Source organism: Neodiprion fabricii, chromosome 5, assembly GCF_021155785.1.
Source record: "Neodiprion fabricii isolate iyNeoFabr1 chromosome 5, iyNeoFabr1.1, whole genome shotgun sequence".
Lineage (NCBI taxonomy): Eukaryota > Metazoa > Arthropoda > Insecta > Hymenoptera > Diprionidae > Neodiprion > Neodiprion fabricii.
Genome location: NC_060243.1, coordinates 20,230,833 through 20,244,477, shown reverse-complemented (window position 1 = coordinate 20,244,477; position 13,645 = coordinate 20,230,833). Strand labels below are relative to the sequence as shown.

Genomic DNA, 13,645 nt, shown 5'->3' with positions numbered 1-13,645 from the left:
TATGCTCATGCGAATTGCGTTGCTGCAGAAATATTCTTCTCCGTTTTCCAATATCCGCATATCGCTCGATCTGCACACGTGCCTCGAGCTTTTATTCCGACTCGCTTTTCTCGAATGTAATATAACCTGTAACTTATTCGCATGTATGTTCCCTTCGCTTCGACTTAATATACATGTACATATACTCGAACCTGGAATCGATAAAAACTTTTGCACGATTCTTAAGCTGTATAGAAAACGGAGTGAAAAGAAAGAAAGAGGAAGATACACGCAACTGACGGTTCAACAAAGCGAGTTTTGCGTGAGAATTCATAATCTGCATAGATGTTTAGCCGGCAAACGTTTTGTACTCTCCCCGCCATGTTGTATTCAGAGATCCATTTTGTTGTTTTGGATCACGAGTTATTGCGCCGGTTAAAGACAGCACGTATTGAAAAGAGGGCGGTAAATACGCAATACAGGGTAAAATTTATAAAAATAATTTATCCCGGATGAGAATAACGACTATAGGATGAGATGGGCGATGCTACAGATACAGCGGTCCAGGAATGTTTCTTCGGTTGGAACTTTTCCCTGGAAATTTCTTACAGCGTCTTTTGTCTCATGCCAACCGTGCCTGAGCCTATGTGTCTCTTGATATCTCATGGTGTATGGTTTTTTCTTCGTGTATACAGGTTCGAGTTCATTCCTGGCCACTGATACTGCGCCCTCGCCCTTCCTGGCCCGACTTAAGCCGAAACTTTATAAATTATTGTGCGATACTTACCAACAAGTTATTAATCCGTCTCCCTCTTGCTTCTTGCATTCCCTGTTTCTATCTTCCTCAGCCTTCGTGTCTACCACAGACCGCGGGACTGAACTTACTAATTGAATTATGACGTCTCAGACGAACTCACTTTGCAGCTACGCATCTAATCTGAAAACAACCACGGAGAGAGGAGTTTACGGTAATGCGTTCAAACAATCAAACTCGGAAATTTAATTCAAAATTTATGGCATTTTCAAATTTTTCACATCTCGAACCGCGTGCGGTTAGTTCCCTCATATATATTCTCTTGGACAGAAGAAAGTATTTTTTCACGTCGGCCGCAGCCCATGGAAATAAATGAATTAAACCAAAATCACCGAAACCCACACGTGTAAACAAAAAGTGAAGAAGGAATATACGTAATCCATAAAAACGTGTTACTTGAGCCGTGAGGGAAAAAACATTCTAGCATCGAAAGAGCTGGCGGATGAAAAGGAAAAAAAAAAAAAAATTAAAAACAATACATGAAACTAGAGATGTTTTTTTTTTTAATTGTTTGTGGGTCCAACGGGGTCAAGGGTCGCAAACCGTGTATTCATTGAATCGCTAACGGTGTTACGGCTAATTTGTGCCCCGCTTAGGTAATTACGTAGAGTGCGCTATTCAGGCACTAAAACGTGGACCAAACGCCCTTGATAAAGGCTCGAGGCATATAAAGCCCAGACTCGATAGGAGCACCGACTACATGCAAGTATAGCATGGTCTGTGCTCAACGAGCAAACATTCGTATCCTTGTCCCCAGAATCGGGAGCAACACTGAGCAGTATGTATCGATTACAAATGAATAACCCCCTACAGAAGGCAATATCCCCCAATTCAATGTTTCGGATCATCAATTGCTAGCCATTTAGTGTGTGTGTGTGTGTGTGGTGTTTACGGTTAGCATTTAAATGCGAAAATACTGTAAGAAAGAAAAAAATGCGAACGTGCTAGTAATAGCCTTCTTAAAACGTGATTTCTACTGGGTTTTAAGGGATTATCACTACCACTGGTCCAGGCATCGTTGGCGAACGGCTCGGTGACTCGGCTTCGGTTTTGGCGTGCGAGAAGATGAGAGAAACCGCGACAAGGATGAGGGCCGAAGATTCTACCAAGAGCATGGACAGCATGTCTAGAGGTGGACTCAACTCCCGGCAAAGCCTTCTCGACCTTGTCAGTTGTAAACTGATGGGCAGACATACGCCCAGTCACCATTATTATCACCAACAACAGCAGCAGGTTGGTAAATTGGTTGATATAGCGTATGGGAATGGTTATGTTCAACGTATTGACGAACAAATTTGTCGAAACCTTTTACTTCCTCTTTATTTCTGTTCATCACCTCGCCTACAATGCTTTTCAATCTTGACTTTGGTATTTTAATCTGTTGATTTATTCAACGAATTCTAATATTGTGTGAAACGGAAATGGACTTGCGAACAACTTCACGTTTTTTAGAGAACATGGTCGACAACGGTATGTCGACAAAAATATCGTCTCGGAGATCTACTAAAAATAGTATATTCTGTAACATGGACGCAAACTCGGTCTTTTCGGGCCGAGCGCAACTTTGCAATATGAGTCGTAGGTGAGCACGGATACGAGCCGAAGGCAAGTATGCTTGCGTGAACCGAAGACGAATATTGCAAAAACGCGAAGCAAAAAGACCATTTCCTCCTTGTTGTGCACGATTCTTTATACAAAAAGCGTATACTACGCGTTTTTTCACAAAGTATGAAATTGAGGTTAGGGTTGCGAAATGTCAGATTTCATTGCGATAGCATTGTACTCCGCGCATGCGCGTTCGCAAACTCACTCTAGCGTCACAAGAACGATCGTATACAGAAAACACGCCTGAAATAACGCGTAAAACATACTCGCGTTATATAAAAAACCTTAGGGTACCTCATGTATCGTCGTGTTGATACGTTGATAGAATTCCTCGTTTCAATAGCACTAAGTTTATAAAGGCATTTTTTTTTCTTAGCTTTGTTGAACCATCACTTATAATAATATTTAATTATAGAATTAATTCCATAATTCCGAAGGTAATCATGTCTTGGAAGAAAAGATGGCCACCTCAGATTCTGAAATTTAAATTAACATTGCTGAAAACATATAAATGAACTGTATTTCATATTGAAGTGCTTAAATTCATCAGATACCATTTTATGGTAGTAAATCTACAATCCCGATGAGCCATGTTTACTTTTAGAAGCGATTTTTTGTAACACCTGCACGGGAAGTTCGACTTCGCGCACTGTAGAGGGTGCGCGAAGCCATCGATTCGCCAACAGTTCCAAAACAGTTAGGTAATGTTTATTGCCGCACGCTAATCTGAACAAATCAGGTGTAAGTAGCGCAATCGGACGTGACGAGTGGTGACTATGATCGTGTCCGCTGTATTGCAGCAGCACGTCTACGTTCAGGTTAGACTACTACGTTTACAATTTTCTGGAGTCGAACTTCCTCTTACAGGTATTACAAAAAATAGTATACGATACGCGTGCGCGTACGTGACCCTCGCACTCCTGTTTTTGTTACCCTCGCTCCGCTCGGTCGACAAACTACATTCAAGCGAGAACCACGTACTTAGCGCACTTGTATCGTAACTTACTATTACTGCATGTTTTACCAATTCACATCGACCTGATGTACCGAAACGAAAGTCCGAAAGCTTGCACGACGCTTTCTGTGCCTTGATATTTCTAAAATGAAGCTGAAACCATGAGCTCTTATCTACGTTCGACGCTACATTGTCCTAACTACGCGCACATTAACGAACCCAATTGGATTAGTGCTTAGCAAAGTGCCTAGACGGGAGACCCTGTAGAGAATATGCTAAGAGCACGCTTGATTCGTTCACCTTGAATGAAACGCTGCACCATTGTCAAAGCATATGAAAGCGCGACTGCAGCTATCCCGGCTAAAATGGTAGACCGGCATGTCCAGGTTTACTCTGTGTCGCAGCGATACTTCTCATCGTCGAGGGACTCCCTGTCTGCAGCGTACGTAAACAGAGCGGCGGCGGTTAGTTCAGCGGCCAGTGAGCTTGATCTGAGCAGAAGAGCACGCCGGAGAGACCTCAGAGGACGATTGAAACTTCCGAATGCCATTACCCTCGCCCCTTCAAGGGACAGTGGCGCCCACCTTCACAATCAGTCCTCTACTAATCACCTCAATACTGCTGGCAGCTGCAATGGGACCGAGACGTGAGTATTACCACCTTCGATGTAACCATCGTAAGCGCAAAAACATTCCTCGAACCTTCTACGGCTCGCCTGCGATTCATATTGCAAACTTACGCTCGGCGTAAAACGACCTAATTTACCTACTTGTTGCGTAATCAACTATTTTTCATGACACTTGAAACTATTCTAAATACATAAATGTTTTTGTTTGTTTTTTTTTTACGGGAAATTAATTATTTTAAATTGTCTATAAAATTGTAAATGAGAACGAAAATTACGCGCATCTTTTTCGACTGGAACACATATTTAAATGAAGGGGCAGTCTTCAGTGCAGACTATCTCGTTATATAAGAGTCCTTGTTTTAAGAGTATTTCTCCTTCGTTCGGTTTGAACGAATTTCATAGCTTCCCCAACTCTACCCGTGTACCTGGGGTCTCCCAACTTTGGCGCGAACGAACGGTTGTATAAAATCATACGTTTTTAACACCGAATTCGTATACATAACTGTGATTCTCTTGTTACAAAGAGTGATGATGATCATCCACACACTCACTCACGTGCGATTTCCGACCTGTCCAGACAGTAGTGGGGTAACGCTCCGATGAAATTGCGAAAGGCAGGATTTTTCACTACAACTAAATGTGTATCAGACTACTTGTTTTCCGGTTTTAAAAACCACGAACATCCATCTCATGAGCGAAAAAATGGTTTTGGTAATGCGTGTTTTGGTCCCTGGTCTTTGATAGGTTCCAGACTACCCACTATTATTTCTTTTGAGCAAGATGCTGGGCTGACACATCGATTTTTTTTTTAAAAACTCTTTGCATCCATACGAAAAATGCCTAGGCTCGCTTTTATTTTTGCACGGCCCCGAATCTGGGAGAAAAAACTAAAACTCATATTTTGCAATTTTTCGTACGATGTTTGTTATTCCCGTTGAACTAAGTATTCGTAACTTCTTTTAATTTTTTTTCGTGTTCCTAAGATCTATCTGCAGAATACCTAGCATCGGTCAGTTCATTCCGGGTAAGATGGGCGTATAGGTAAGAGATAGCTCACAGTATGGTTTTTTATGTACTTTGCTGTATTGGAGTGTATTGCGGGCCATCTCCTGGCTATCGCCATCTTACCCGGAATTCACCCTAAATTTATTCCGGATCCTATGGCACTGGGAAACATTTGTAACGATTTTTGTAAAACATCCTTTTTGCGATACACATTCTTTTAGGTTTACAAATTATTGAAACTTGTATTGCATCGCCAGTCACTGATATGTATATACATATTATCGACTGATGCGTTGATATTTTTTAGAGCAACTAACCGTCAAAAATCTGAAATTTATACATGACCCATCGTCTCGATGTATCTAACCTCAAATATTCTTACAATTCATACAAATATTTATCCACTTAAATAGGATGCGGAAAACATTTACCGATGCTAGGTATTGTTTGAACAAATAATGGGAACACGACGAAAAATTGGAAAAAGTTATGAATATTTGGTTTGACGCGAATAACACAAGCATCGCAAGATAAAGGGCAAAATATGAGTTTTAACCTTTTTTCACAGAATCGGGGTCATACAAAAATAATAGCGATCCCAGGCATTCTTCCCGTGGATGCTAGAAACCCTTAAAAAACGAATATGACAGCCCAACACCTTGTTAAAAAAAAAAACTGGAACCTATCAACGGCCACAGACCGAAACAGGCATTACCGAAAACATTTTTCCGGTTTTGAGATGGTTATTCGTGGTTTTCAACGCCTGATAACAAGTGATCACTTTCACCGGCTGTTCCCATTAACACAGTTTTGCAAATGAGTCATCAAAACATAAATCAGTTTCAAATTCTGATGCATGACTAGTGAAGTGAAATGACCTGATCCAACTTAAAATTATATTTCCAATGAAATGGTCCGATGAAAAAACAGTCTTGCGATTACTTGGTAAACTTCTTTGTGAATGCATTACTCGATATTTATCCTGTTTAACGCAAGTTCAAGGATCTAGTGACAAACAATTATATTTTCTTTTGATATTGTATTCGGAATTGGAATTGCTGGCAATGTTTTCACCGCGTCGAAGTGTTCTTGTTACGAAAATGGTCCTCTCGCAAATATCGAGTAAAGATATGTGCGTGCGTAATAACAATATCAATAACCCTCACCAGTTGCACATACAACACTTGTTCAACGTAAGCGACGCTCGGTAATGACGGCGCGTGACTTTTAACCTCCGTTTTCGATGTTTGCGCAGCTGGCTCGATATACTTGCGTCAAAAGCCTGAATAAAATGTAATGAGATCGGTTTGAAGTGAGCGATAAATTTTTTCCAAGGAGATATACGGCTCATCAACAGCAGCAGCAACGAGGCAGTAGAGGATTTCCGGGACAACCCGGAACCCGAGGATTCAGGACGGGGGCGCCAAACTGGTCCTTCGTCTTTGATCCTGCAGGACGTTTATGCTACTACTGGTCAATGGTTGTGTCCCTCGCCTTTCTCTACAACTTCTGGGTCATCATCTATAGGTTCGCCTTTCAGGAAATTAACGGTAAGACTTTAATCGGCTTCATCGACTGACGGAATAGAATGCAAGGTCATGTAAACCACGTCAAACAGCACAATATAGCGGCTGTGCCTTTGATCTTCTCAGGGTTTTCCCTGCACTGACAAGGAACCCTTAACAAATCAGCTGACACCAACAGCCAGCTGTTCAGGTAATTTTGCAAAGGGTACTGCAAAGATCCTGGCTATAAGCGGCGAGTGATCATCTCACTTCGACTGATTTAGAACTTCTCTTTATTTGATCAAACCTTGAGCGATTTGATCAACGATGTTACGAGCTCCCTTTCTGTGGCTTCCCGTCAGACTGAACAGCTGGTTGTTATTTGCGAAGGTTGTCGATTCGACAATGAAATTCCAGCCAAATTAAAGAGGCTAAAGAATGTACGTTGGCTTTCTGGACATTGAACTGACTCCTAGATTCATGATTTGATTTGATAGGTGAGACCCTGGTTGTCTGGTTCTGCCTCGACTATCTTTCCGACCTTCTTTACCTCATCGATATCGTCTTCCACTTCCGTACCGGATATCTCGAGGACGGCGTACTGCAAACTGACTCAACCAAGCTGAGGCACCACTATATGAACAGTACCACGTTCTACATTGACTGCCTCTGCCTTTTGCCACTTGACTTTTTGTACTTGTCGATCGGCTTCAACAGCATACTCAGGAGCTTCAGGCTCGTGAAAATATACCGGTGAGTCTCGACCCTTGAAGTGTCGTTTTTGTTGTACACGCCGGGACAAAGAGATCTCTTCTGACCCTTTTTAATTATCGCACCCTTTCTGCAGGTTTTGGGCGTTCATGGACCGGACGGAGAGACACACCAACTATCCAAACCTCTTCCGTTCCACCTCGCTGATCCACTATCTGCTGGTGATATTTCACTGGAACGGATGCCTCTACCATTTGATATGCAAGAACAATGGTTTCGGCAGTAAAAATTGGGTCTTCGGCGACTCGGAAACCGCTGACGTGGTTAAACAATACCTGCAGAGTTACTACTGGTGCACCCTCGCCCTGACAACGATCGGTGACCTGCCCAGGTGAGTGAAATTACCCAAGGTTCGATTTTTACTTTCTTTTCACGTCCAAGCGGTGATAAGTGTCAGTCAATATTTACCGCGTCTCGTACCTTCAGCCTCTCAACGTCACGTACTATAATCCGTTTGTGATTGACGTTGGATATAAATTCATTTGCTTATGCCGGCTCCTCAAATCGAGGATTAAACGACGCTCGCGTTTTTTACTCGATGTTCTTGTTCTATCACAGTTTTCGTTTTTGCTTTCTCAACGAAAAGAAGAAAGAATATAAATAAATTGAATGAATGTAAGGGCGCAAAGTAGGACAGTAAATTCTTTTCTGTTATAGGCCAAGAAGTAAAGGTGAATACTTGTTCGTGATAGGGCAACTACTTTTCGGATTACTTCTCTTCGCAACAGTTCTCGGTCACGTTGCAAATATTGTTACTTCCGTCAGTGCGGCCAGGAAGGAGTTTCAGGGTGAGTGATTTGAACTAATACATTACGTACACCATCAATTCACTGCTGCCATTCATACCTTCTGCCGATTTCTGTGTTTTCTACCTTATTTGAATAATTCGAACAAGCATACCGCCAGATTCCAGAGACTTGATAACAGAGTCTGAAAAATGCCAACATTTAGATGGCGACATATTTTATTGCGTAACAACAAACCTGCGACAATTTTGTCGATTCTTGTAAACCTGTTCATGTGCATTGGTGACTGTGGAAATTTCTCAAAATCTATACAAACCTGTGTAAATATGTTACACATGTGCATATGATATACATATTACGTAAATGTTGTGCTGTGTACATTCGGTTCGCGAATTGTCTTGAACGGCAACTACCCCCGTGGCGACAGTGCGAGGTATGCATACGTCATTTACGTACATGCATACCCGTTTATGTATACATATACATACAAGGGGGCTTTGCCCCCTTGCGCGCTTCGCGCAAAACCGCCGCATTTCGGGTTTGGTTGGAAGGGGCCTGGGAGGTATTATTATTTTTATTATTGCTGTTATTGTTATTATTATTATTATTTCCAGATTTCCGACTCGCCGGCGGCGGCGGTGGCGAGGTATTTTGATATATATGGACATGGGTGTATGATTTTTCCCACAATTTCATATGGCTCACCCGGAATTTCAGGGGTGTCCAAAGAATTTTATGAGTTTTTCCCAGAATTGACCTGACCGCAAGCGCGTTCGTGTGTGTCGGGTGTCTTCGGGTGTGTTCGGATATGTTCGGATGTGTTCGGGTGTCGTCGGGTGCCTTGGTGCGTGTGTGCGGAGGGGAGGGGGCAGGTCGTATGGGTCAGGGTTCTTGGATTCCTGATACCGCGGCGTGGCGGCGAGATATCTTTATTAATATAAAGAGATATTATGTATATAATGTGTCATGTACGGATTATCGAGCGAATTCATCACGTGGCAAAGGTATGCGCGTCGTAGGTACCTTACAGTATACATGGAGATACCGCAACTCGTGCGTGCTACAATATCTTCATGATTTTCACAGTGCATCCATCATAAAAAAATGTATGGTGTTAACATTTTTTCGGTTCATTTCCTGGGTCTACACAAGGTCCAATTTCATCTTTTACACGTTAAACCAGCCCTGTTTTTTTTCTATCAATGACATTTTTCATTAACCGCTGATTTGCTATTCATGAAATTTGCGTTACTGTCTCTTATACATTCTCCTCGTTTTACGGTCCATTTTGGACGTGTCTACCTAATCGATTTTCAAGTTGAAGAGTATTCCAAATCATGGTAGGGATTTATGTAAGTCATGTTTTTAGCCAATTTTTGGGGAACCCCTCAAAGTCCCGAATGGTGAATATCATGGACACCCTGAACTCCCGAACGCACATTGTTGCGACTGATTCATCCTTCGAATGCGCAAAGTCTCGACCACGCGTTGTCTCAAATGATAACTGTCACGTCCGTCTGTTGTCCCGAAGTAGGACAGTCAAGCCCGTGCATTGTCCCGAACGAGAAATGTCACGTCGCGGTATTTTCTAGAGCGCGAAGAACGCTGTTGGGTTCGACTGTATAGTATCAAGAAACAGCTGTAAATGTCGTGTTATCATTTTTAGAATCCAACAGGTTCAATTCGACGCTTCAACCTCCAATTTCGGCGGTTCAACTTTATACCTAGAAATTTTCTTCACTGATAAGTCGTAGCTTAACTACCATTGTATTGTTGACGTGATTTTCACGATATTTCTTCAGTGAGATTACTGGATTATATTTGTACAAGCGTATTGTTTTATATTATTGTTGTTTAATATTCTTAACTAATGCCCATCGTGGAGTACCCAATTTTGGACATGTTTGGCGACTTTTTGTCTCACTTTCTCCGTGTTTAAATCATTTTCTTACAATTCTCTTGACATTTCATCAAGTCAAATGCGACTCGATTATAGTGAAATGTGAATGTATTTTATGTTTTTTGTTGGTGCGCTGAAATGAGATTCAGTATTTTTCAAGTTGGGATATTTAGGGTAATTTAAGATTGTTGGCCAGATGTTTCGACTACTTGAAAATGATATAGAACCCACAAATAATGAAAAACTGTGCGTAGTGATTTACCCTCGAATAATATATATACCACATGTAATAAAAGTATTTAAAAATACCCGTCTGTCATGCAAAATCAGATAATAAATGCGCGATGATGATAAAATTACTCGGAAACGTGAAAAAAAGAAAAAAAACAATCCCATAAATATAAACAATTGTTAAAATAAAACAAAAATGCAGACATATTATTCGCTTGTTTTACCTTGCATTTTGAAATTAAATTTTGCGTATAATTTCATCCCCTACTTGAATCGTAAGAAATATAGTACGTATATAATTTACTCATAAGACCCACCCAAAGGGATATACGTAATACATGTATGCAGATTATCATACAGGGGAACGTAGGACCTCCGAAGCAGCTAATTATTTTTTTTTGGCTTTTGAATACCGGGTATAAGTTGTTCTAATCTATCTCGAACAAATTCATCATAATTTTACCGTAATTGTAAAAAAAAAAAATTCTGGAGTACGACGGAGCCCCTCCAAAAAAGATTTAAAAAAATGTTCTACTTTTTTTTTCTCAATGACGCATTTCTGTCAAAATTTTTTTGCCCCACGTTCCCTTATAAGGTATATATATATATATATATATATAGCCTTCTCTACTCACGGGTAACTGAATTATTTAATGCGTCTGCTTAATTAAGGGAACTTACTCTTAGCGCAATTCCTCTAGTTCTCTCTCTCTCTCTCTCTCTCTCTCTCTCTCTCTCTCGCACTCTCTCTCTGTAGTTCTCCGTTCGCCAGTGGCAAGAAATATAGGTAGCTAGGTCATTAAATATTTAGAAAGGGTAAGGAGTAAAATTGCTGAACTAGTACCAAAGCCCAAGATACAAAAAAACACATGAAACGGGCGGGTGAAAGAAAAAACTATACCGAATCATAATGCAAAAAAAAAAAAATCGGAAATTTTCCTCTCGATGTGAATACTATTTATGCTGCAGCTTAACTCATGTAGGTATATATATATATATATGTACACATACATAAGCTTATACGGTGAAGACGTGTGTCGCGAATCATCTGAGCCTCTCACCAATTTCTCTCTCTCTCTCTCTCTCACTATCTCCTCTCTCTTTCCCCCTTGCGTTTCGACCTTTATCGTTGCAGTAAATTAGTCAAGGCAGGGAAGTGGCTTGTGAGATTACTTAGGATAATTGGATCGGGCCACGCGTTGATTTTATGAAATTAACCCTTACTCGGCGAGAATGGACTGCCGCGACGCGACGGCGACACTGACTTTAATATACACAATATATGTATATATATGGAGCATTCCACGTCAGTTAGACTATGGTCTGACCTTCACTTTCTTGGATTTGGTCTGCGTTTTTTTATATTACTGTTCCAACTCTAAAAATCCTTCCAAGTTTTTAAAGATTTTTCCAACCCTCCGCGTCGCGCCCAGAGTGCCTTGAATGGTGTTATTTTGATAGTGATTGTATAGTTTTTAAAAATTAGGAAACAATTATGTAAATTCTGTGGCCAGAACCGAAAGTATTGCAACCAAAATACTTTTATTAGTCTTTCAACTAATTAACATTTTTTTTTCAAACGTTCGACTTTTGTTTTTTTTGAATTTTCAGGGAACAACATATCTTGCTTAATACAGTGTTACAGGGTGGACGATTGTGATCAGGACGAGCGGCTATCGATGACCGCATCCACACCCAGTCGTGATCTTATTACGGCCTATTTCGGGTTCGTAACTCGTTGGAAATTAGAAAAAATTGTATTCAGGAGTTGAATGTTAGTGTATATAATTTATTTATCGCAAAAAATATGGAGAGTACATTGAGAAGTTATATAGAAGGAAAACGGAAGATACGTGAATTTAGATGTTGACCATATGAAAGATGATTTGAGAGTGTGAATATATGGGGGGGGGGGGGGGGGGGGAAGATGCAAGGGACTGGCTAGTTTCGGAGTAGAGGAAGCATCCTGCTGATCCGGTATCGCAATCGAGGCAATGAGGTGATGATAAGAAGAGGATGCAGGGTATAAAATGGCTGTAAGAGTGTAGGAAAAGTATCCAAGGTCTGAAGGACGTAACAAGAAGAAGAAACTACCGATTTTAATAAAAATTCGACATTGTGTACGGGATAGAGCGGGGTTGATTCAACGATCGGTTGTCGACCCACCTTTGTACCCAACCAAGATGTTATTTGGGTAAATTTGGGTCCGGTCTCGTCGATGTCCTCGATCCGGGAATAATGGAAGGAGTGACAACGAAATGGAGAAGGTATATTTTCGGTTGTATAATTGCTTTACCAGAACTGGAAAAGGTTTTAATTGCGTAACTAGGCGAAGTGGATTAGGAATAGGTGAAATGAATATTTAGAGTGGAACCGAGGTTGAAGCTGGAAGTTGAAATTGAAGTCGGTTATACGAACGTCGAAATAGAATTGTCTTTGATGAAGAATGGAATAGAAGTTGATTAGACGAACGTTGGAATAGAAGTGGGCCTGAGACAGAAAGTACGAGTAGACGAAAGGTGTGGGAATCCAGAATATTGGAGAATGGAATTAGCGGAGTAAGGGCCGTAGCGAGTAGCGTGTGGCTGCATGGAAATAGGAGGATGGGATGGAGACTATAACTTTACTACAAGGGACGTGGAAGAGTTAGCAGGTAGAGGCAAGAGGTGGTCGAAGAAGATGGGGATGATGTGTGGTGGAACGCCGGACGTAACAATTGTAAAATCACACTAATTTTGAACTTTTTTTAAATTTCAATTGAAATTTAGAGATTGTTGTAGTATTAGGGAAGATACATTGAACCCTGTATCTTAAAAAAACAAATCAAAATGACGAAAAAGAACTTATTAATTAGTTGAAAGATTTATAAAAAATTACCGTTTTACCTGCCCCCCTTAATTTTGGTTGAAATATTTTTAGTTTTAGGCACGAAATGTGTGCAATTTTTTTCATAATTTTCAAAAATATTCCAATCATTATCAAAATATCATCATTTAAGAAGCTTTGGGTGGCCCAAAAACGGTTGGAAGAATCTGAAAAATTGGAATGCTTGTTAAAGTTGGAACAACAATGTAAAAAATCACGCACACAATCTAAGAGGGTGCGGGTCAGACCCTAGTCTCATTGATATGGAATATGGAATATGGAATATTTATACACATTGCACTGTGAAATGATAAAAAATAAATAATAAGATATTCTACAAGGCCGAGGAGTGAGAATTATCATTTTTTTATTATTGATAAGTTTATACAAAAAAATTGTTTACCCTTCGATTTTATTTTCTTTACACTGCAAGTTAAATAGCCGCTCCTCTTATCACGTAGCATCGATGTGAACGCATTTACAGGGACATGAAAGTATAACAAAACAATGCGAATTATTGAAAAAAGAGTTTTTCCGACAGGCACGACACGGGAAAAAAAACGCATAAATATTCTAAATTATATTTTATCCATATGTATATGACTTTCAACCACGAACATGCGTAAATATTATCCTACGCA

General features: G+C 40.4%; 1 protein-coding gene across 2 annotated transcripts in view; it reads left to right on the top strand.

Annotated features, from left to right (window-relative positions):
• LOC124183952 (cyclic nucleotide-gated cation channel alpha-3-like) overlaps positions 1 to 13,645 on the top strand; it is a 78,278-nt gene that overhangs the window by 16,673 nt on the left and 47,960 nt on the right. For both annotated transcript variants that reach the window (XM_046573177.1, XM_046573178.1), the window contains exons 2-7: positions 1,782 to 2,026; positions 3,740 to 3,999; positions 6,322 to 6,536; positions 6,989 to 7,244; positions 7,339 to 7,593; positions 7,920 to 8,050. In XM_046573177.1, the coding sequence (XP_046429133.1) occupies positions 1,859 to 2,026; positions 3,740 to 3,999; positions 6,322 to 6,536; positions 6,989 to 7,244; positions 7,339 to 7,593; positions 7,920 to 8,050 (1,285 nt within the window). In that variant the 5' untranslated portion in view covers positions 1,782 to 1,858. The remainder of the gene's footprint in view (positions 1 to 1,781; positions 2,027 to 3,739; positions 4,000 to 6,321; positions 6,537 to 6,988; positions 7,245 to 7,338; positions 7,594 to 7,919; positions 8,051 to 13,645) is intronic.